We start from the raw sequence: 25420 nt of genomic DNA, 5'->3' as shown, positions 1-25420 counted from the left end.
CGCTACCCACGGAGAAGGGAGAAGATTGGACCACTTGCTATGCAAACTGTCCTGTAGCTTGGAGCAGGTAAGGGGGGGTTTGCGGGACTTGGTCCGTCGGCAGGCCCCCCGGGGGAGATTCTGGTGGTTCAACCTGGGTATGCTCTGCATGGGCAAATGGGTCCACTATGTCAATTTATAGTGACAGGATGGTCTAGTCACCCCAGTACCTAACCCCCCTTTTTTGTTTGTGTGCCTTTTGTTTTTTCTAACCCTGGGCTGCCATGACAATAGATCTAGGGCCGGATTGTCTTACCTCCAGGGTTGTTTGCACTTCCGCAATCTGTGAGCAAAACTTGATAGGAGGCCTAGTCCTCCAGCGTTGGTGTCCTCCTCCATGTGTGGCGCGCGCACGGGCGCATATTTATTCAGAGCCTGGCGCGCACCGTTGTGTGCATGCGTCGTGGGAGGAGGCGCCGATTGCGTCAGGAGAAAGAGGGCGTCCCCTCCTCTCTGTTATCTTCAGCTCAGTTCCTGCGCTGAAGGGCTGAAGGAAGGACACAGAGCGGTGGTGCTCCTAGGGTGTGCTGACACCTAGTGGCATTAAAAGGGTATTGCAGGTCCGGAGCTGGCTCCTCAAGGACTGATTTTTCTATAAGCCTAGACCCTTGCAGCAGCTGGCAAGCACACAAATATTGAACAGTCAAAAAAAAAAAAAGAGGAAAAGGCTGTTTTTTTCCCAGTAGCTCAGGGACATTAGGTAAAACCTATTTACCCTAGCTAAATTATTTTTTACTCCTTGCTACAACAGTGGGTTGTTGTTTCACGGAGTGCCTCAGTATTGTATCATGGCTCCCAAGGGCTCAGGAACCAGGGCGGCAAAAGCTGCAAAGAAACCTAAGGGTTCCCCCTCTGGTTCTGAGGATCTCAGTCAGGCTATGCCAGATCTATCCTTGTCTAATAATCCAGAGGAAGTTGCCTCGGATGAGCCATCGGGTGCGTCTGGTGCTTCGGCTGGCCCTAACCCACCCAACCCTGTGTTTGTCACAGAGGAGATGCTAGCTTCCTCTCTGGGAGGGCTAGAACAAAGACTGACAGCTATGTTCACAAGTTCTTTTCCAGGCAAAAAACGGGCTAGATCCCCATCGCCTAAACTCGCAGCCTCGGATGCTGAGGTTCTTTCTCCTGAGGAGTATGAATCTCAGGAGGATCAAGGGGAGCAGACCCTGGAGGGTTCAGATATTGAAGAGTCCACCATAGAGGAACCATTTTCAGCCTCCCAAGCGGAGAGTCTGTGGATCCAGTCTTTGACAGACATGGTCCGTTCGGCATTTAAATTGCCCCTAATAGGGCCTCAAGTCCCTACGGTATCTTCTTTGGGCTCCTTAAAAGCGCCACTAAGTAATGCTCTGTTTCCAGTCCATCCTCTCTTAGAGGATCTGTTATTTAAAGATTGGGTACGACCGGACAGAATATTCGTACCCCCTAAGAGGTTTAATGTCCTCTACCCTATGGAAGAACATTTTTCCAAAAGGTGGGCACACCCAGCTGTGGACGCAGCCATTTCCTGCGTGAATAAGTCTTTGACTTGCCCAGTGGAGAACATACAGATGTTCAAGGATCCTGTTGATAAGCGACTGGAAACTCTCTTGAAAGCTTCCTTTACCACGGCGGGTGCAGTGGTGCAGCCGGCTGTGGCTGCTATTGGCGTTTGTCAAGCATTAAAGGACCAGACAAAGCAGATATTAAGGGATATTCCGGCCGCGCAGGCACGAGAATTAGCCGACCTTCCCAGAGCGCTGTGTTTTGCGGTGGATGCGATTAAGGACTCCATCCGGCAGGCTTCCCGCTTGTCACTATTCTTGGTACACATGCGAAGGCTCTTGTGGCTAAAGAATTGGTCGGCTGAGACTCCATGTAAAAAACTCTTAGCGGGCTTCCCCTTTCACGGAGGAAGACTTTTTGGTGAAGATCTGGATAAATATATTCAGATGATATCTAGTGGCAAAAGCACTCTTTTGCCGGTTAAGAAGAAACCTTGAGGCCCCGCGTTTAAGCGGCAGTTGTCGCCAACTCCGGGCCTTCAAACTTCAGACAGTATCAACGGCCTCCTGCACGATCAAACTTTGGTAATAAGTCGCAAGGACAGGCCTCAGGTGGCAAGAGACCATGGGCTCGTAAGCCAGCAAAACCAGCCCCCAAGTCAACCCAATGATGGGGTGCCCCCACTCAATCGGGTGGGGGGAAGGCTTTGTTTCTTTGCAGAAGTTTGGGAAGTCAATATCCACAATAAGTGGGTTCTTTCCTTGGTCGCCGCAGGCTACAAAATAGAATTTCTGGAGTTTCCTCCTTCATTTTCAGGAATCAAGAGTTCCAAAAGATCCAGTAAAGAAAGCATGTCTGCTGGCAGCTTTGGATTGTCTACTATTCCAGGGGGTAATCATAGAGGTGCCAACCCAGGAGCATGGGTTAGGCTTTTACTCCAACCTGTTTATCATACCAAAGCCCAACGGCGACGTCAGACCAATCTTGGATCTAAAGGGTCTGAACTCTTACCTAAGGGTTCGCTCCTTTCAGATGGAATCCGTACGGTCGGCGGCAGCTGCCTTGCAGAAAAACGATTATTTAGCCTCAATAGACATAAAGGATGCGTACCTACATGTACCAATCTTTCACGGGCATCAAAGGTTCCTGCGTTTTGCAGTCGCAGGACGCCACTTCCAATTTGTGGCTCTCCCCTTCGGGCTAGCAACAGCCCCCCGGGTGTTTACGAAGGCCCTGGCTCCTGTCTTGGCCAATCTAAGGACCCAGGGAGTCTCGATCCTAGCCTACCTGGACGACCTCCTTATCATAGACCACTCTGCTTCCAGCCTAAATCGAGCAGTAGCCCTTATGGTTCAGTTCCTCGAGGTATTCGGCTGGGTTCTAAACCGAGAGAAATCAGCCTTGCAACCCACAAAACGGTTGGAATACCTCGGCATGCTGCTAGACACGGAACAGCAGAGAGTGTTCCTTCCTTTGGCAAAGGCCGAAGGTATCCGAGAGTTAATCCGGTTGGTTCAGAGCAAAAGAGAGCCAACCATTCGCTTATGTATGTGATTACTGGGCAAACTAGTGGCCACCTTCGAGGCGGTACCTTATGCTCAGGCTCACACTCGAGTCCTGCAGGCGGCCATTCTATCAGCTTGGAACAAAGATCCAACAGCCCTGGATCTTCCCTTGACCCTCTCGTCAAAGGTCCGTCAAAGTCTCTGCTGGTGGTTAAACCCTCAGAATCTAAGGAAGGGAAAATCTTTCAGTCACATTATCTGGAAGATAGTGACCACAGATGCCAGCCTAGGGGGCTGGGGAGCAGTCTTGGACGGGCAGACTCAGCAGGGTACGTGGGCAGAGGCAGAGAGCCTTCTGCCCATCAACGTTATGGAAATCAGAGCTGCACGGTTAGCCTTAAAGGCATGGACATCCAAGCTACAAGGGTCTCCAGTGAGAGTGCAGTCCGACAATGCCACGGCCGTGGCATATATAAGTCACCAAGGGGGCACGAGGAGTCGAGCCGCCAAGAAGGAGGTGAATTAAATGTTTCTGTGGGCAGAGGCACATGTGCCATGCATCTCGGCAATTTTTATTTCCGGAGTGGACAATTTACAGGCGGACTTCTTAAGTCGCCAGCAGCTGGTTCCAGGGGAATGGTCGCTCCATCCCCAGGTCTTTCAGGAGATCTGCCAGAAATGGGGATTTCCGGACGTAGACATCATGGCATCGAGGTACAACAAGAAACTGAACAAGTTCATGTCCCGGACAAGAGATCCTCTGGCCTGTGGAACCGATGCGTTGGTTTGCCCTTGGCATCAGTACAAACTACTGTATGCCTTCCCTCCATTGCAGATGTTGCCTCGCCTGCTGCGCAGGATCAGGGGAGAGAACAAACCAGTCATTCTGATAGCCCGGAGGTCATGGTTCTCACTAATTGTGAGAATGTCAGCAGGGGAGCCCTGGACCCTTCCACTTCGTCCAGACCTACTCTCGCAAGGCCCGATCCTGCCTTACGGCATCTAAATTTGACGGCCTGGCGGCTGAATCCCTGATTCTTCGGGGTAGAGGTCTATCCAGCCAGGTGATTTCAACTCTGATTAAGGCAAGAAAGCCAGTTTCCAGAGTAATTTATTACAGAGTTTGGAGGGCCTACGTGGTCTGGTGCGAGTACCAAAGGTGGCTACCTTGCAAGTCCACCATTGACAGAGTGTTAAGTTTTCTCCAGCTAGGAGTGGACAAAAACTTGGCCTTAAGCACTATCAAGGGACAGATTTCTGCCTTGTCAGTGTGGTTTCAGAGGCCTTTGGCCACTCACTCTCTAGTTAAGACTTTTTTGCAGGGGGTCTTGCGTATTAACCCCCCTATCAAATCTCGTCCGTGGGATTTGAATCTTGTTTTGTCGGCTCTACAAAAGCAGCCCTTTGAACCTCTGGCAGAGGTTCCGTTGGTATTACTGACTAGGAAGTTGGTATTTTTGGTTGCTATGGCTTCCGCTAGAAGAGTATCAGAGCTGGCAGCCTTGTCTTGTAAAGAACCATACCTCATTCTGCATAAAGACAGGGTGGTTCTCCGTCCACATCCGTCTTTTCTGCCTAAGGTGGTGTCCAGTTTTCACTTAAACCAGGATTTGATTCTTCCATCCTTTTTTCCAAAGCCCACTTCTACAAAGGAAGGCTTGCTGCACACCTTGGATTTTGTCAGGGCCATGAAGGTCTACCTGAAGGCTACAGAAAAGATTCGAAAGACGGATACATTGTTCATCCTGCCGGAAGGACCCAAGAGGGGTCAGGCGGCAGCTAAAGCTACCATCGCTAGATGGATTAATCAGTCAGGCCTACGGCTTGAAGGGGTTGCCCCCTCCTTTATCAGTTAAGGCCCATTCTACTAGGGCCATGAGCGCCTCCTGGGCAGCACACCACCAGATCTCTATGGCTCAGGTTTGCAAGGCGGCAACCTGGTCATCGGTCCACACGTTCACAAAATTTTACCAATTGGACGTGAGAAGAAGGGCCGATGCAGCCTTTGGACAGGCAGTGCTGCAGGCTGCGATTTGAGATCCTCGAGATCCGGGACACCCTTGGTTAATTAATTAATTAATTAATTAAATTAATCAGAATAATTATTTTTTGTTGGATTTCATTTGGATTTATTATAATTTAAGGGATACTTTCTGAATTAAACCTCCTGGTTGAGATGTCTCCCTCCCCTCATTGGAAGCATTGCTTTGGGACATCCCACATAGTAATGAATATGCCGCTCTGTGTCCCGTGATGTACGAGAAAGAAAAAGGGATTTTTAATACAGCTTACCTGTAAAATCCTTTTCTTGGAGTACATCACGGGACACCGAGCTCCCACCCCTCTTATGGGGAACATTTTGGGTGGCATACTGCTTGCTACAAAACTGAGGGACTCCTCCTATGGGAGGGGGTTATATAGGGAGGGGACTTCCTGTTTGAGATTGCCAGTGTCCATCACCTGAAGGTACTCCATATAACCCACATAGTAATGAATATGCCGCTCTGTGTCCTGTGATGTACTCAAAGAAAAGGATTTTACAGGTAAGCTGTAGTGCTGTCAAACGATTAAAATTTTTAATCGCGATTAATCGCATTAATGTCATAGTTAACTCACGATTAATCTATCTAATTTATGACGAATTTCCCCACAAATATCGCACAATTCTGCAAGTGATTATAATTTATGATCGCTGTTTTCTAGCTGATCTAAAACCATTTTTGACATAAAGGGACACTTTTGGACAATCTACAGTTTTCAGGCAGAAAGAATAGTTTTTATTTTATAAAAGTACATGTAGGACACTGGGCAGACCACTAGGGACAAGGGGGTGTGTATTTTTTACATACAGTACTGTAATCTATAAGATTACAGTATACTGTGTGTATTGTGTTTGTTTACTTTTTTGAATTTGGCGCCGTTCTCCGCTCCCGTGTGTCGTAACGTCGCAGGGAACGGAGATCGGCGGCACACAGACACTGTGAATCGAGCAAGGAGGCCCCGCCGAGCGAGGAGGACCCACCAAGCGAGGAGGACCCGCTCGATCACACAGCGGGGTGGCATCGCCGATCACACAGCGGGGTGGCATCGCTGGATCCAGGGACAAGGTGAGTAACTTGCCTGTGAATCCAGCGAGAAGGTAAGCCGCGCCGCGCCGCTGAACACTCTGCACGTCCACCCCGAGCGCTCCCGCGTTAATCGCGCGATAAAAATATTGACGGCGTTAACATGGGTTTGCGTTAACGCCGTTAATATCGCGTTTAACGCACAGCCCTAGTAAGCTGTATTAAAAATCCCTTTTTTTTGCATGTCGGCGGCCATCTTGGAAGAGGTTTCGATCTCTAGTGACCAGAATAACGGCGCGAATGGCCCCAGCACACTTCTTGAGGGACGGCACAGCACTGGCAGCGTTTTCTTCGCTTCTCAGCAGCACTACAGCCTGGTCGGATGGTGAGTCCTCTGGGGGGTCCCCTGCTCTCTGTTGCGGCCGGGATGGTGGCCTGTGGGTCTTGCTTTTGCAGTGTAAGGGTGGCATTACAGTGGGTCAGCATGGCGTCTGATCCAGAGGCTTCACCCCCAGACATGCCCGAGTTAACCCTTAGTGCCCCTGTTCCTGCGGCCTCCATGGATGCTATGACGGCAATCCTTGAGGCGTTTGTTGCCAGGATTGAAGCGGCGAGTGGCCAAAAGGGGGGTAAAAAGCGCCCCTCCCACGCCTTCTTCTGGGGGATGTCTCTGACGCGGTTCGTCTGGCCCTGGTTCCGTTATGTCAGAAGATGCAGGCCTAGCCCACACCGACAGTGAGGATGACTCTGCATCAGGGTCAGTACATGATAAGGCGTTTGTTTGAAGCTCTTATCACTGCGGTGCGGGATACTCAAAAACTTGAGGATTCGGCGGAGTCCTCAGAGATGCCGGTCCCTTTTGGGTTCCGCAAGCCGCCCCGCACCGCAAGAGTGTTTCCTTGTGTTCCTTATCTGGACAAATTATTGTACAAGGAATGGGATCGGCCGCAGAAAGTTTTTTCTGTCCCAAAATACTTTGCGGTCCGTTACCCGTTTGAGGAGGACTTTCTCAAAAAGTGGATCTCTTCTCCGTCAGTGGACCCCCCGGTGTCCAGACTGAACAAGGCTACCACGTTGCCTGTGGAAGGGGCTCCCGCCTTTAAGGACCCTGCAGATAGGAGAGCTGAGGCTGTGGCCCGCTCCATGTTTACAGTGGTGGGGTCGGCGGTGAGACCGGTCTTGGCTGGGGCTCTAGTGTCGCAGACACTTACCAAATGGGCAAAGTCGTTGCTGCAGGAGCTGTAGGCGCAGGGTGAACAAAATTTTTGGGGCGTCCCTGGATGACATCATAAGATGCCACGGGAGGTAAGAGCACTCTGCTCCCACAGTCGGGTAAAGGTAAGGAGCCTCGCCATAAGCAGGGGCCCTCCTTTACCGCCCCCAAGCGTTTTTTTTAGCCCGCCCGGTGTGGCAGGAAAACGTTTCCAGGGTGCTAAGGCGCCCGCTGAAGGGCGCCTTAGCACCCTGGAAACCTCCCTGGAAACCCTGGAAACCTTCCAACCTCCAGCTTCCTCCGGAACGTCGGGAGGCCCTGTCTGGGGCTGTTCAGGATCTGCTGGTCAGTGGAGTGATTGTGCCGGTTCCCTCAATGGAACGGTTTCAGGGGTTTTACTCCAATCTGTTTGTAGTCCCCAAGAAGAAAGGGGTCCGTCAAATCCTGGACCTCAAGGACCTCAACTGTTTTGTCAAAGTGCAAAAGTTCAAGATGGAGTCGGTTCGCTCTGTAGTGGCGGCAGTCCATCAGGGGGATTTTCTGGCGTCCCTGGATATCAAGGGCGCGTACCTGCATATCCCCATATGCGCAAAGCACCAGAGGTTTCTGCGATTTGCAGTCGGAGAGGACCACTTTCAATTTGTGGCCCTCCGTTTCGGCCTGGCCTTGGCACCACAGGTTTTCACCACGGTGCTCGCTCCGATTCTGGCCCTGCTGAGGCAGCGCGGGATCGCTATTGTAGGATACCTGGATGACCTTCTTCTGAGAGCTTCCTCAAGCTCAGAGTTAGAAGAGTATGTGTCTATCACCTGCCAGACCCTCCGGGAATTCGGTTGGCTATTGAATGTCCAGAAATCAGTGTTGGTACCGTCCCAACGGCTGGAATATTTGGGGTTGGTCCTGGATTCCTCGGAGCCGAGAGTTTTCCTCCCAACAGAAAAACTACAGACTCTGCAATCTGCGGTGCAGCGGTTGGCGACCCAGAAGTGGTCGTCGCTTCACTTCTGCATGCAAGTTCTGGGTCTGATGGTGGCCTCTTTCGAGGCGCCAAAAATGGGGCACTCCAGACGTGGGTCTTCTGTCGTCCCGTCTCAATCGGAAGGTGTCACGGTTTGTGGCCAGGTCAAGAGACCCGTGGGCGGACGCGTTGGTGGCGCCATGGGGTCACTATCGCCTAATCTATGCCTTCCCTCCCCTGAAGCTTCTTCCTCGCCTGCTGCGCAGAGTGTAAGCCGAGGGGATACCAACAATCCTGATCGCCCTGGATTGGCCGCGCCGTCCCTGGTATGCGGACCTGGTGCATCTGGTGGCAGACGTCCCTTGGCATCTACCTCTGAGAGAAGATCTGCTGTCTCAGGGTCCTATCTTTCACCCTGCTTTACAGTCGCTGGCTTTAACGGCGTGGCTGTTGAGAGCCAGGTGCTGAAGGACCGAGGCCTGTCGGACTCAGTGATTTCTACCATGCTACGGGCACGGAAGTCTACTTCACGGAGGATTTACCATCGTACGTGGAAGGCTTACATCTCTATGTGTGAGGAGATGAATTGGCAACCCCGTACATACGTGATGTCCCGGATTCTGCTGTTCTTACAGCGTGGAGTGGATCAGGCTCTCGCCTTGGTTAAGGGTCAGATCTCGGCCTTGGCTGTTTACTTTCAGCGACCGTTGGCGGCACACTCCCTGGTGCGTACGTTTGTGCAGGGGGTTCGACATGTGGCCCCTCCTGTGCGTCCTCCACTGCCTCCATGGGACTTGAATTTATTCCTCTTGGTGCTTCAAGAGTCTCCGTTTGAGGACATTCGTAAGATTCCTTTGTTGACTCTGTCCCAGAAGGTGTTTTTTCTGGTGGCGATTACTTCGGTCAGACGGGTTTCTGAACTAGCGGACTTGTCTTGCAAGGCTCCTTTCTTGGTCATCCACAAGGATAAGGTGGTGCTGCGGCCGCAGCCATCATTCCTCCCAAAGGTTGTTTCGGCTTTTCACATTAATGAGGACATTGTTTTGCCGTCCTTATGTCCTCGGCCGAAGAACCCGAAGGAGGCCACGTGGCATTCCTTGGACGTGGTTAGAGCCCTATGGGTGTACTTGTCTGCTACGGCTCCGTTTTGGAAGTCGGATTCACTGTTCGTGTCGGTGACTGGTCCTAAGAAAGGTCTGGCGGTCTCATCGGCCACCATTTCTAGGTGGATCAGACAGGTCCTGCTCCAGGCCTATGCCCTAAAGGGGTGGGCGCCCCCCTTTCTGGTTACAGCGCATTCAACCAGGGCGATTGGTGCCTCCTGGGCTTTCCGCCATCAAGCGTCTGTTTTACAGGTGTGTAAGGCAGCGACCTGGTCGTCAGTCCACACCTTCTCAAAGTTTTACAAGGTGGATGTGAGTGCATCTTCGGATGCCTCCTTTGGCCGCAAGGTTTTACAGGCGGCTGTTTAAGGTTGAAGTTCCTTTGTTGAGGAACTCTGGTTTGTTTGGGAAGCTGGGAAAAAAGTAGAGAGGCGACGCTACTGGAAGAGGCAGCAGAAGAGGTTTCTATCAACATTGGTTATTGGTCCACTATGGGAGAAGTTTTTGGCTCTTGGATATCCTGCCACGTAACCCCCTGGCTGGGGAGTAAGCCGTCTGCTGTCAGAAGATCTCTAGTTGGGATCTTCCCTTCTGGTAAGGGACAGTGTGATTGAGAGGTGGAGGTGTCCTGTCCATGCACTTTTCTGAGGTTCATGCAATTTTGATGTCACTATCTGCTTGAATGTGAAAAGGAATTTTCTACTATCAAATTACCATCAGATGCACATTTTTTGTTTGAACAATAGACTTTCATACGTTTAATTTTTCTCACTATCTATGCAATATTTCATGTATGGACGAAAGATTTGTTATATTTTACCTTGTACTAACACTACTTTAGTATTCACATTAGTTGCGCAGCTTTTTTTTCTACTGTATTTTTTCTATTGAAGTTTGGTTTGCTGTGTTTTTCCCACCCCTCGAAAAAAAATTGACACTGCTTGGGGACGTCCCTAAGGTCAATTGCTGCTGTGTCCGTCCATGAACGGAAGAGAAAATAGGATTTTTGTACTCACCGTAAAATCCATTTCTCTGAGTTCATGTACAGACACAGCACCCTCCCCTCCTTTTGTTTGTACTGCTAGTTGACGAACTGGGGCTGCATGATGCAGAGAGAGGGATGTACCCGGGGAAGTGGAAAAAACATAATTTAACCATAAACTGGCAACGGCCAGGTTCTCCTTGCAAGATTTGTGACAGAGGAGAGTTGTCCAAGAGCCAAGGACCACTTGTGGAGAGCTTCAGAAAGACCTGTAATTAGGTACAATTGTTTCAAAGAAGACAAAGTAATGCACTCAACCGCAATGGCCTGTATGCACGCTCACTATGCAAGGCTCCATTGCTGAAGAAAAAACATGTTGAAGACAAGCCTGTAAAATTCTGGGAGAATATAGTTTGGTCAGATGAGTCCAACATTTAACTTTTGTAGGTCAAATGGCACTGCGCATCACCTCAAAAACACAATACCAACAGTGAAGTTTTGTAGGTGGGAAGATCGTGGGGTAGGGCTGTTTTTCAGCATACGGTACTGGCTAGCTTCATGTCATTGAAGGAAGGAAAGAAAGACATTCTTGATAAGTCTGCTGCCATCTACCAGTATGATGATAATGAAACAAGGGTGGAAATTTTTTAGCAAGATCATGATCCCAAACACAAAGCCAAGAAAACTCAATTGGTTTCAAAGTAAGAAAATAAAGCTAGAATGGCCCAGCCAATCACCTGCCCTGAATCCAATACAAAATCTATGGAAAGAACTAAAGATCAGCGTTCATAGAAAAGGCCCATGGAACCTTCAAGATTTGAAGACCGTTTGTGTGGAAGAATGGGCCAAAATCACACCTAAACAGTGCATCCAACTAGATCCCCCATACAGGAGGCATCTTGAAGCTGTCATTACAAACAAGTTTGTGTAATATACTTTTCCCCTGTGACATTCCATGTAATACACATAACCTAATAATACACATAACCTAATTTCTGAACTTATTTGTATGTATAGATTGCATGGGTTGTTACTGACATGTGGTGAACATTTCATGTCAATAGCACCTTTAGAAACATATTTACTTAGAAAAATGGTGATGTATTCAATACTTCTTTTACCCTCTGTATTTACTGACAAAGTTCCTGTAAGCATTTTAAAGATAATATTAGAAGAGGCAATTCTTGAGAGAAGAGATTTCAAAGTGCCCTCCGATGCTTGAAATTGCTATTGACTTTCTAGTATCTAGTAGATTCCTCTGCTGAATCTGCTAAGATGGCAGCTAAGACAGGGGCTTTGCATAATGCAGCTCATAGAATCTTCTGGTTAATGGCCTAAGTCCCCTTTCTCACTTATACGATCATTCTCCATGATTTTCAATGACTACCATTCATATTGGCACGACTTTAAGTCGTTCCGACCTCAAAGTAATTCCTGCACTACTTTTTTTCTAAAGTCGGATTCCTTATTATCTTAATTATCTTAATGCATTCTTTGCATTAAAGTGGAGTTCCACCCTGAATTTTTTTTTTTTTTTTTACCAAAAATCTAAAAAAAAAATAAAAAAAAAAAAAAAAAAAGTTTACTTACCAGAAATAGCTGTTGCTATGCGGAAGTCCCTAATCTGCCTTTTTATCCTCCACAGCTGGTCTTCTTCCCCGTCCTACTCGCGGTGTCTTCTGGTCAATGGGGCATGCTGCCTATCCCAGAGAGCAGCCGGCCCATTCACAAAGCGCCACGCAGTAGGAAACATTCACTGCCTGCTTCCCTTAGTGAGGATGGTGGCCGCGATCAAGCCTATCGGCCTGGGGGGGGGGGGGACATTGCGGGCGCCTAGGACAGGTAAGTGTCCTTATTAAAAGTCAGTAGTTATAGTGTTTGTAGCTGCTGACTTTAAAAAAAAAAATTGCCGGTGGAACCCCACTTAAAGATAAAAAGCCTTCTGTGTGCATCAGCACCCGTAATACTTACCTGAGCCCCTTCTCGATCCAACAATGTCCATGAATGCCTTGGTCATCTGGGACTGTCCCTCCGGATTGGCTGAGACCACAGCAGCAGCACCATTGGCTCCCTGGCCTAGGCATGGCTCCGTGTCTGAATGGATACACAGAGCTGTGATTCGGATCGGGTGCCCCCATAGTGAGCTGCTTTCTGTGTGGGCACTCAACTGGAGGGAGGGACCAGGCGCTCCAGCCAGGGACCAGAGAAGAGGAGGATCCGGCATGCCCTGTGCAAAACCACTGCACAGAGGAGGTAAGTATATAACATGTTTCTTATTTTACTAGAAAAATTGACTTTACAATCACTATAGCATAAATGTGTATATGTTTTATTTACTGTTACTTTGTTGCATTATGTTTATTTTGAGGTGACATTTGCAAGAGGTGAGGTCACTGCAAGAACAGGGAGATATATTTGTGTTATAATGAGAAATTACTCCATTGAACAACTGTCATTGCACCTGTGACTTGCAGATGTTCGGACTTGCAGACAGACATTTTATTTTGGCGTTGGAAACTACAGTAATTTGCAGGTCATTTCTCTGAACCAGAAAGCCCCCTTTAATTGTAATTTTGTCTTCATTTTCCCAGCATCACCTGAAGAAACTTGAAGGTCGTAGGTTGGATTATGACTACAAAAAAAAGCGTCAGGGGAAAATACCAGATGAGGAGCTGCGACAAGCTTGGGAAAAGTTTGTTGAGTATAAAGATGTAGCAGAGACAAGCATGCTTAACCTCCTGGATACTGATGTACGTATTATGGTTGGCATAATAATTATTTATTTAGCATGATTATTATGGTTAGCATATGTATTATTTATGTTTTATATCTGTTAAATATACCATTGAAAGCATTTGGTTATATCTGTTCGATGAGTACTAAAAAAAAAAAACTTGATGTCAGAAATGTCAGATGTCAGAAAGGGCCAATTTTACAAGTAATTGGCCCTCCTAGTTCTTATCATGGCACTAGAGAATGATTAGCTTACATTAAATGTCTGTGACCGTTATTTATCCAGGTCATGGTATAGCTAGTAGCAGTAATAGCCTGTGCACACGATCCGAAAATCGGACGAAAAATACTGCTTTCAAAGCGATTGTGCGATAATCGGATTGTTGGTACAGAGCTTTCGAGAGGCAATTGCGGCAGTGGTTATGTTCCTATTCACAGGAGAGGACTAGGCAGAAACATGTTCAATAATCAAATACTTGTTACTTTAACAGAGTTGAACAGCCCCGCCCATGGGGCGGTCCCTCCAGACATAACCCTCCTCCCTGCAGTATGCAGCCTTAGTTTTGTTCTGCCTAGCAAACGAGAAGGACGTATTGCTCCCTTTGGTTCCAGCACCCTGAGAAAAAAATTGTATTATTTAATTTTTTCTTGAAAGTATCTTCTATCAACTGTCGGCTGAGAGACCGGCTGGATATATAGATCCTTGAAGTCTACTCAGTCCGGCCAGCGAGCGTGAGCACAGCTTTGCAAAGAGGTTAGGTCTGCCACGACATATCCTATGACTCCTGGGGTGGCCGGTGAACTTTGCTCCGAGATCCACATATGACTGGGCTGTGGTGTTGTCTCACTCGCAGTGGACCGGGCTGACGGCTACCTCCAACGCGGTTGTATGCCTTTCTGGAATGCGTCAGTGAGTCCTCGCGTGGACGGGTAAGTACAGTCCCTCCCGCTTAGGTGGGGTGGTACGGCTGAGCATTCCTGGGATTTGGGGGTCCTCCTATCCTCCCTTCCCTGCTCCTTTTCTCTCTGATGTATTACATTACTGCTGTCGGGGGGGGGGGGGGCACCTTACTGAAGGGACTGTGTGTTTGGCCTATGTTTTGTTTAATGCTGGGGGTCTTTTTTCAAGAGGAGTTTTGGACACTGTGTAGCCTCTTTAGGCTTTCACTTTTTAAAATGCTGCGTTTTGGCGGCGCTGGAGCAATTTTTGGGGTGATTTTTAGTTTCTATTGAAAATCCGATTGGCGGCCATTTTGTTGTAGCCGCGCTATGGTACAGATTACTATTGCGGTCGGCCATTTTCCTCTGGCCGCGTCAGGCTCCATATGCAGCGCTTGGCCCCCATCTTGGCTGAGCCTTTGGCCTCTAGTGCTGATTCTCCTCACAAATTTTACCTCACAGCTTACCTAACGGTTTCTTTCTTCCTCTCACACATGCTGTGTGCTGAGGGCGGGCAGCGGCGCTGTGCAGTCTTCTCCTGTGGTGAGTCCCCTGGGAACCCCCTGGTCAGCGCAGCTAGAGGGTGGGTTTTCATTCTAGCCTGAATAGGGCCCTGAAAGCTTCTGTTTTTGGAGTCAGTATCTGGGTTCTTCTTCTCCAAACATGCCTGAAGTGGCAGCTGGTGCTCCTGCACCTGGGATTCCCACAGACACTTTTAGTCCTGGAAACTTTTGTTGCCAGGGTGGGAGCGGAGTGCGGATGTAAGGGGGGTAAAAAGCGCCCCCTCACCCTGCTATCCCCTGGGGAAAGCTCTGTATCAGACCGGGGACCTGGCTGTGGCTCAGGTCCCCGGTTCTGTTTTATCTGGAGCCGTGGATCGGGTACTTGCTAGGATGACCCCTCACTTGGGTCGATGCATGACGAGGCACTTGTTGGTGCGCTTTTCATTGCTGTAAGGGACTCCCTTAAGCTGGATAGTGCAGCTGGGGTTCCACTGAGGGCGCAGTCTTTTTTGGGTCACACCAATCAGACAGCTCTGGGCAGGTTTTTCCTTCTGTGCCCTCCTTTGATAATTTCATAGATGCGGAATGGGAAAATCCACAGAAGGCTTTTGTAGTCCCTCACCGCCTGGCGTTTCGGTGCCCCTTTGAAGAGAACCTCTTCAAGAGGTGGGCCAGGGTGAATGAGGTATCCACTCTCCCTATTGCGGGAACCCCTGCTTGTATGGACCTGACTGATGGGATATCCAAAGTACTGACCCGTTTCATGTTTACCATGCTGGGGTCTGCCTTGCGGCCTATTGTGGTCAGTCACTCACTAAGTGAGCATTTTGCACCAGACTGTGGAGGAGCACCGACTCTCTCCCGAAGTTATTAGGCCAGCAGACCAGCTGGCCCAGGGCCTTGTATATGTCTCTGTTGCTTCACTGGATGCCGCGGCCTTGATATCCAGGGCTTCTGTTTTAGAGATGGTTTATGCCGCCTCCTCTGGTTGGAATGCTGGTCTGCTGACCAGGTCTCTAACATATGTCCTGGCGGATTTACTCTTCAAGGGTGGGAGGCCTTTTGGGTCCTCGCTGGACGACATTATCAAGGAAGTCACTGGAGGGAAGAGCACTCTCCTCCCTTAGTTCTCCAGAGGGAAGGAGCCCCGCCATCAGCCGGGTCCTTCCTTTCCCACGCCAAAGCGGTATTTTCGCCAGAGTCCCTCCCAGGCCGACAAAGGCTCAGCTGGGGGACTAAAAACGCCCCTGGGTGCGTAAGCTGATCAGGCCGGCACCCAAACCCGCCAATGAATGTAGCATTCCCGTGCCCGTCTCTGGGGTGGGGGGCCAGCTTTGCAGGTTCTCAGCTCGGAAAACCTCCTTGCTCTCGACCAGTGGGTCTGCGAGGTGGTCTCTTCGAAAGTACTAGATAGGGTTCCTTCCTATCCACTGAACAGATTTTTTCCCTCGTGTATCCCTCTCCTTCCGGCTCGTCGGTCTGCCCTGGGGCAGTGTGGGACTTGCTAAGCTGCGGGGTAATTTTACCTGTCCTGCAGGATGAGAGGTTTGAGATTTTCTATTCGAATCTGTTTTTGGTCCAGAAGATGGACGAGGTCCGTCCGATTTTGGGCCTCAAGCCCTAAATGCCTTTGTGAACGTTGGGTAGTTCCGCGTGGAATCTATTCTTTCGGTGGTAGCTGCACTCCATCTGGGGGACTTTCTGGCGTCCTTGGACATTAAGGACGCATACATGCATGTCCCATTTTGCGCAAGTCACAGAGGTTTCTGTGTGTCACGATGGGGGTGGGCCACTGTCAGTTTGTGGCCCTTCCTTTTGATCTGGCGTCAGCACCAAGAATTTTCACCAGGGAGCTCGCACTTATCCTAGCTTTGCTGGGACAGCGAGGCTTTGCTATTGTGGGCTACTTAGACGACTTTCTTCTGAGAGCAGCTTCTTCTGTCCGAGTGGTACGAATCTTTGTCTCTGGATCATCAGATTCAGGTGCGTAACCGAGTCTCTGAATTGGTGGCTGAGATCCCTGACTCTTCAGTCCGGGAAGTCGTTTCTTCCCTTCCAGTGGACGGTGATTATGATGGACGCCAGCCTCACGGGTTGAGGGGGGTGGCTGGGGGGTCCAGTTGGCCCAGAGTTGCTGCACTTCAGTGGGCCTACGGCCACACCTCCCTGAATACGCCTGCTCTCATTTTATCTCGGTAGCTAACTAGAGTCGGGTGCTGTAAATCCGGTCTACCGATCATTGTCCTAGTACTTTGGGCGATCAGGCTATGCCTCTCCATATGGTCGAGGAGGTTGCAAGGTCGTCTGATCTGGATTCAGCTGGACAACGCCACGGCCGTGGCTTCAGTCTACCATCAGGTATACCGGCAGGCTGACTACCGGAGTTGCCAGATGCTGGACCAGGGTGACTGGTCTTGGTACTTGGATTCAACTCCCTTGCAGGAGGTGAGTCTCACAGGGCATGGATCTCCCGATGATTCTAATCGTTCCAGATTGGCCTCAGCTTCCTGCCTAGCCATTTTTCATGCAACACTACCCAAATTACATTTTTATTATTTTTTCCCCACAAATAGAGCTTTCTTTTGGTGGCGAATTTGAAAAAAAAAAACTTTTTTACTTTTTGCTATAATAAATATCCCATTTTTTTCTCGGTTTAGGCCGATATGTATTCTCCTACATATTTTTGGTAAAAAAAAAAGTGTATATTGATTGGTTTGTGCAAAAGTTATAGTGCCTACAAAATAGGGGATATATTTATGGCATTTTTATTATTATTTTTTACTTTTAGTAATGGCGGGGATCTGGGATTTTTATCGGGACTGCGATATTGCGGCAGACATATCGGACACTTTTGACACTATTTGGGGACCATTCACATTTATACAGCGATCAGTGCTATAAAAATTTACTGATTACTGTATAAATGTGACTGGCAGGGAAGGGGTTAACAGCAGGGGGCGATCAAGGGGTTAAATGTGTTACCTAGGGAGTGATTCTAACTGTAGGAGGAGGGGACTTGCAAGGGGAGGAGACCGATCGGTGTTCCTGTGTCTCCTCTCCTCTGACAGGACGTGGATCTGTGTGTTTACACACAGATTTACAGTCCTGCTCTGTTATCGGGTAATCGCGGGTGCTCAGCAGACATCGCGGGCACGCGCATCGCTTTCTGAGTGATGGTGCGTGCGCTGGCAGCATGCGCCCCATAGAGGGCCGAGAAGCCGATGACGTATGATGCCTGGCCAGAACGAGCGCCACACCACCCAGGGATCCTGGTGCTCGGGTATCTGGACGACCTACTGAGAGATCACTCATTACAGGCTCTAGAACAGAGCATAATACACATAGTGCTTATGAAAAGCTTAGGCTGAATCATAAATACAGAGAGGTCCAGAAACAAGCTCAAAGCCTAAAGAATCTAGGTCTGATCCTATATACAGTCCAATCAAGAGTATTCTTGCCACCTGTAAGGATCTGTGCCCTGAAGGATCAGGTGCGTCGGTTAAGGGGCACCAGACAACCCTCCATTCTAGGGAGGATGGTATCCTCTTTCGAGGCAATGCCCTAAGCCCAGTTCCATTCCAGGCCTGGATTATGAGTGAGTGAGTGAATTGCTTATATAGCGCTACAAATGCGAACTGAATCGCCTCAAGGCGCTTGGCATCCATTTTCCTTCAGTTTGACCCTCCGAATAGATGGGTCTTTAGTTTTTTTTCTGAAGGCCAGGTGATCAATTTCCATTCGGATATTAGTTGGTAAAGCGTTCTATAGTCGAGGTCCTTGAACTGAAAAACGACGTTCTCCTTTGGTCTTATATCAGGCTTTGGGAATTTTGTAATAATTTTTGGTTAGTTGATCTAAGAACTCGATTTGGGTTTTGTTGTTTTATTTTCTCACTTAACCCTCCTCTTATGTTAACATCATGGATAGTAACAGAAAGCTAACGGGTCGGTTTTGACTCGTGTCTTAAATCGGCCATAAAATACCCTCTGAACAATTATTTATCATCCAATTTGTTTCTTACCTCTTGGTTACCTTGTTAGGCTTCTTTATCCTTGAAAAGATTGGTTTTAATATTTTTGGTGTGACCCCTTAGACCAGGGGTGGGCAATTATTTTTTCGATGGGGCCACATGAGAAACTGAAAATATTTTGGAGGGCCGGGCCAAAAGGCTAAACTCAATACTGCATAAAATCAATTGTATTTCTTTATAAAAAGCAGTAAATATCATTGTTGGACAACTGGTACGAGTACTTGTTATAGTTAAACAATGAAAAAGTGAGGTTGCCTTACAAGAAAAAAAATTTAATTTATTAAACCAAATTTCCCAAAACAATGAAAATTTTTCACTATTTGTGACTCATATTAGTGAAAATTTCCAATCACGTTCACTCAAACACATTTTGAGTTTCATTTACTGTTGGAAAGAGGTTCTTGGCATTCTCAAGACATAATGCAAAGACACTCCAAATCTTAAAGGGGTAGTCAACTGGAAAATATTTATTTTCAACTGGTGACAGAAAGTTAGACGGATTTGTAAATTACTTCTATTAAAAAATCTTAATCCTTCCAGAACTTTTTAGCGGCTGTATACTACTGAGGAAATCCCTTTCTTTCTTGATTTGCGTGATGCGTTGTCCACAGTGCTCTCTGCTGACACCTCTGTCCATTTTAGGAACTGCATGAGCAGGAGAAAATCTCCATAGCAAACCATTGGTGCTGTGGACAGCTCCTAAATGAGGTGTCGGCAGAGAACACTGTGGACAACAAATCACACAAACCAAGAAAGAAAGGGATTTCCTCAGTAGTATGCAGCCACTAAAGTGGCTAAAAAGTACTGGAAGGATCAAGATTTTTTATAGAAGTAATTTACAAATCTGTCTAACTTTCTGTCACCAGTTGAAAAGAAAATGGGGGAGATTTATCAAAACCCGTCCAGAGGAAACGTTGCTGAGTTGCTTCTTTCAGTTCTCAGAGGCCTTTTCAAAACTGAAAGAAGCAATCTGATTGGTTGCTATGGGCAACTCAGCAACTTTTCCTCTGGACAGGTTTTGATAAATCTCCCCCAATGTTTAAAAGAAAATGTTTTTCAGTTAACTACCCCTTTAAGCAAGATACATCATATTGAACTGTCACTAAACATCACTACTAACAACATTTCACTACTAACAACATTTGTAGTCTTTGGTGTTTTAAGTTCTCTTTTCTTGTTCAGTGAGAGAAATCTAGTCTCTGCTGGGCTTTAACAAGTGCATCGAAGTCAGGTTGAATGTCTGAGGTGGAAATGCGAAGCACAGCTGACAGATGATCATCAGTGAGAGAGGATCTATACCTGGATTTCGTGAAGTTCATCATTGAAAATGTTTGTTCACATACGTATGTAGAGCCAAAGAGAACCAACATCTTCTGAGCACGTCTCCTCAAGTTTGGAAAGTTCTCCTCCTTGAGAGAAGAGTAGAAATCTAGCAGAGATCTTGACTTAAAGTGCTCTGCCAGTACTGCATCAGACTGCAGGTCGATGAGTTCCAGTTGAACATCACTGGGTGCATTATCCACACTGCAGGTAAAGGGAGAGGAAATCAGGCACATTTTGTCTTCGATTTGTCTGAGATCTTCAAATCGCCTTGAAAACTCACCATGCAATGCTCCCAACATGGATGAGTACCTGCGGAGGTGATCAGCTGGTGGTGTAACTTCTTTCAGGGTTTGCATGTGAGTTATATTGTTGCTCTCCAGTTGTCTTGAAAGAAACTGTAACTTTGTCATGAAAGCCTTCACCAGGCTGTGCATTTCATGAACAAAAAGGCCCTTGCCTTGCAGTTTGGTGTTCAGTTCATTCATCTGTGCAGTCACATCAACAGAAAATGCAAAATCTGCCATCCAGTCCTCATCTGAGAGCTCAGGGAAGTCTTTGCCTTTCTTCTCACAATACTCTCGAATCTCTGCTTTCAGGTCCCAGACTCTTTTTAGCACTTTTCCCAGACTGAGCCATCTGACAGCTGTGTGGTAGCCGATGTCACGATGCTCGGTCTCATGCTCCTCCAATAGTGCGACAAACTGTCTGTGGTTCAATGCTCTTGCCCTGATGAAGTTTACTATTTTAGTAACAACATCAATGACATGGTCAATTTTTAGCACTGATTTGCATAACACATGTTGGTGTAGAATACAATGCAAAAATACCAGTTTCTGATCCATGTCGATTTCAGTCACTTTATCTTGCATACGTTTCAAAAGTCCAACATTTTTTCCGGTGAGATTTGGACATCCGTCCGTTGTGACGCCTGTCAGTCTGTCCCATTTCAGTCCCAGCCTGTCCATGCACTCATTTACCTCCGTGAACAGATCACTCCCTGTCGTCGTTCCTTTCATCGACCGCATTGCTGCCAGCTCCTCCGTAATCTTGAACTCGGGGGTTATCCCGCGGACGAATACAAGTAACTGGGCTGTGTCGCGGACATCACAGCTTTCGTCCAAAGCCAAGGAGAAAAAGTCGAAACGTGCCACTTCACGTTGCAGCTGAAGCTCCAAATTCCCCGCAATGTCCTCGATCCTTCTAGTCACGGTTCGCCTGGACAGCGGGACTTGCTCAAATGCCGCTTTTTTTTCAGGGCATATTAGTGCTGCAGAGTCCACCAAGCACTCTTTGATAAACTCCCCCTCTGAGAACGGCTTACTGTATTTCGCGATTTTGTGGGATATCACAAAGCTGCTCTGGGTTGCTGCATCCCTGGCTGCGTGAAGTTTTGTAAAACAGCCTTGCTGCTTTTGCAACTTAGCTAGCAAAGCTTCCGAAGTATGCACCCTTTCTGCGTCAGTCAAGTTTTTATATTTTGCAGCATGTTTTGTCTCGTAATGCCGACTCAAATTGTAGTCCTTAAAAACGGCGATCTGCTCCCCGCAAACTAAACACGCGGCTTTACCTCTGATTTCGGTAAATAAATACTTAGCAGTCCAATTCTTTTGGAAGACTCTGCATTCAGCATCTACCTTTCTCTTTTTAGCAGACATTTTGAGACCTAGAGTCCTGTTGTGACAAGGATCCAATCACGTGCACCCAGGGCTGCCTATGCAACCAAAAACAAAGTATTAGGTTGGTTGCATAGTTCCCCCACATTTGTAGCATAGTTTCCCTATATTAGGTAGCAGTTCCCCCACATTATGTAGCTGCAGCAGTTCTCACAGATTTGTAGCATAGATTACCCCCAAAACCCCCCCTCCACCAATGCCGTTTTATTTTTTGCTTGCAGGCTGTAAGCAACAAATAAAATGGCACAGGGGGACAGGGGGGGGATTTGGATGCTGCAACAAATGAAACAACACAGGGGGATTAGACAGGGTGCTGCAAGCTGCAGAACCCCCCTAATCCCCCTGTGCCGTTTAATTTGTTGCAGCATTCCCCAAGGCCCCCCCAGACCACCTGTGCCCTTTTATTTATTTTCTTTTTATTGTACTGCCAGCATCTATGCCACACCTACCGCTTCTAGCAGATATTTGATTTTTCACTTACCGCTTCTAACAGATAGACCACCTAAGGGTGCTCAGTGGACAAGTGTCCACATAGGCAGCGCCAACACCCCTACCCTTACATTTACCATTGTATGAATAATGTTGCAAGCTTGCACATGGACTGCTCACATACTGATGAATACCATCCATATTATATACTTCTCATATCTATTTTCTGTAGTGTCTGTCCCTTGTCATGCTTTGTGCACATTTTATCTCCTCTTTTTTGAGTTTCTGACATCAGCTGGTTTATGTAATTTTATCAAAAAATGCACTAATATATTGCAAACCATAGCTATTTTTTCTGCTAAAATTACATAAACCACCTGATGATGTCAGAAACTCAAAAAAGAGGAGATAAAATGTGCACAAAGCATGACAAGGGACAGAGACTACAGAAAATAGATATGAGAAGTATATAATATGGATGGTATTCATCAGTCTGTGAGCAGTCCAGCCATTGTCCCCCTGTGAATCCAGCCATTGTCCCCCTGTGAATCCAGCCATTGTCCCCTGTGAATCCAGCCATTGTCCCCTGTGAATCCAGCCATTGTCCCCTGTGAATCCAGCCATTGTCCCCCTGTGAATCCAGCCATTGTCCCCCTGTGAATCCAGCCATTGTCCCCTGTGAATCCAGCCATTGTCCCCTGTGAATCCAGCCATTGTCCCCTGTGAATCCAGCCATTGTCCCCCTGTGAATCCAGCCATTGTCCCCCTGTGAATCCAGCCATTGTCCCCTGTGAATCCAGCAATTGTCCCCTGTGAATCCAGCCATTGTCCCCCTGTGAATCCAGCCATTGTCCCCCTGTGAATCCAGCCATTGTCCCCCTGTGAATCCAGCCATTGTCCAATGTGAATCCAGCAATTGTCCCCTGTGAATCCAGCCATTGTCCCCTGTGAATCCAGCCATTGTCCCCTGTGAATCCAGCCATTGTCCAATGTGAATCCAGCCATTGTCCCCCTGTGAATCCAGCCATTGTCCAATGTGAATCCAGCCATTGTCCCCTGTGAATCCAGCCATTGTCCCCTGTGAATCCAGCCATTGTCCCCATGTGAATCCAGCCATTGTCCCCCTGTGAATCCAGCCATTGTCCAATGTGAATCCAGCAATTGTCCCCTGTGAATCCAGCCATTGTCCAATGTGAATCCAGCCATTGTCCCCCTGTGAATCCAGCCATTGTCCCCCTGTGAATCCAGCCATTGTCCCCCTGTGAATCCAGCCATTGTCCCCCTGTGAATCCAGCCATTGTCCCCCTGTGAATCCAGCCATTGTCCCCTGTGAATCCAGCAATTGTCCCCTGTGAATCCAGCCATTGTCCCCCTGTGAATCCAGCCATTGTCCCCCTGTGAATCCAGCCATTGTCCCCCTGTGAATCCAGCCATTGTCCAATGTGAATCCAGCAATTGTCCCCTGTGAATCCAGCCATTGTCCCCTGTGAATCCAGCCATTGTCCCCTGTGAATCCAGCCATTGTCCAATGTGAATCCAGCCATTGTCCCCCTGTGAATCCAGCCATTGTCCAATGTGAATCCAGCCATTGTCCCCTGTGAATCCAGCCATTGTCCCCTGTGAATCCAGCCATTGTCCCCATGTGAATCCAGCCATTGTCCCCCTGTGAATCCAGCCATTGTCCAATGTGAATCCAGCAATTGTCCCCTGTGAATCCAGCCATTGTCCAATGTGAATCCAGCCATTGTCCCCCTGTGAATCCAGCCATTGTCCCCCTGTGAATCCAGCCATTGTCCCCCTGTGAATCCAGCCATTGTCCCCCTGTGAATCCAGCCATTGTCCCCCTGTGAATCCAGCCATTGTCCCCCTGTGAATCCAGCCATTGTCCCCCTGTGAATCCAGCCATTGTCCCCTGTGAATCCAGCCATTGTCCCCCTGTGAATCCAGCCATTGTCCCCCTGTGAATCCAGCCATTGTCCCCCTGTGAATCCAGCCATTGTCCCCCTGTGAATCCAGCCATTGTCCCCCTGTGAATCCAGCCATTGTCCCCCTGTGAATCCAGCCATTGTCCCCCTGTGAATCCAGCCATTGTCCCCCTGTGAATCCAGCCATTGTCCCCCTGTGAATCCAGCCATTGTCCCCCTGTGAATCCAGCCATTGTCCCCCTGTGAATCCAGCCATTGTCCCCCTGTGAATCCAGCCATTGTCCCCCTGTGAATCCAGCCATTGTCCCCCTGTGAATCCAGCCATTGTCCCCCTGTGAATCCAGCCATTGTCCCCCTGTGAATCCAGCCATTGTCCCCCTGTGAATCCAGCCATTGTCCCCCTGTGAATCCAGCCATTGTCCCCCTGTGAATCCAGCCATTGTCCCCCTGTGAATCCAGCCATTGTCCCCCTGTGAATCCAGCCATTGTCCCCCTGTGAATCCAGCCATTGTCCCCCTGTGAATCCAGCCATTGTCCCCCTGTGAATCCAGCCATTGTCCCCCTGTGAATCCAGCCATTGTCCCCCTGTGAATCCAGCCATTGTCCCCCTGTGAATCCAGCCATTGTCCCCCTGTGAATCCAGCCATTGTCCCCTGTGAATCCAGCCATTGTCCCCCTGCGAATCCAGCCATTGTCCCCCTGTGAATCCAGCCATTGTCCCCATGTGAATCCAGCCATTGTCCCCCTGTGAATCCAGCCATTGTCCCCCTGTGAATCCAGCCATTGTCCCCCGTACCTACTGTACCTAATCACCGCGGCGGGGAATATTACAGACAGCGTTCGTTTGAACAGCTGTTTTCCCCGCTGCGCATAGACACTCCCCCTTGCTCGCGATTGGACAGATCCGTCCAAGGGGGAGTGTCTATGCGCAGCGGGGAAAACAGCTGTTCAAACGAAAGCTGTCTGTAATGTTCCCCGCGCCGCGGTGATTAACGTTGTAGCGGCGGCGGCGTTGTTGGCGGCGGCGGTTTCGGCTGCGGCGGGGGGGGATTGGGGGGAAGTATCTGGGGTATTAGCGGGAGTACGAGTACTCCCGCTAATACTCGGTATCGGTCCCGATACCGATACTGGTATCGGTATCGGGACAACCCTAGTGCAGACCCCTCCCTACAATACAGACCCCCTACAGAACCCCCCTACAATACAGACCCACCCCTACAGTTCAAACCCCCCTAAAATACAGAACACCCCCCCCCCCCCCACAATACAGATCCCCCAGAATACAGAAGAATCCCCCCAGAATACAGAAGGCCCCCTCATATACAGAACACCCCCCCCCACAATACAGATCCCCCAGAATACAGAAGAATCCCCCCAGAATACAGAAGGCCCCCTCATATACAGAACACCCCCCCCCCCCACAATACAGATCCCCCAGAATACAGAAGAATTCCCCCAGAATACAGAAGGCCCCCTCATATACAGAACACCCCCCCCCCCTTACAATAGTACACA

The 25420-nt window shown here is 48.6% G+C and overlaps 1 protein-coding gene across 2 annotated transcripts in view; it reads left to right on the top strand.

Moving 5' to 3' along the window:
• The window catches only part of SH3GL1 (SH3 domain containing GRB2 like 1, endophilin A2), a 305491-nt gene that overhangs the window by 169562 nt on the left and 110509 nt on the right, over window positions 1-25420 (top strand). For both annotated transcript variants that reach the window (XM_040322538.1, XM_040322539.1), the window contains one exon: window positions 12942-13100. In XM_040322538.1, coding sequence (XP_040178472.1) covers window positions 12942-13100 — 159 coding nt within the window. The remainder of the gene's footprint in view (window positions 1-12941; window positions 13101-25420) is intronic.

Source organism: Rana temporaria, chromosome 1 (assembly GCF_905171775.1).
Source record: "Rana temporaria chromosome 1, aRanTem1.1, whole genome shotgun sequence".
In the NCBI taxonomy this organism is placed as follows: Eukaryota; Metazoa; Chordata; class Amphibia; order Anura; family Ranidae; genus Rana; species Rana temporaria.
Note: the sequence above shows the minus strand (reverse complement) of the source record. Positions and strands in the feature narration are given on the sequence as shown.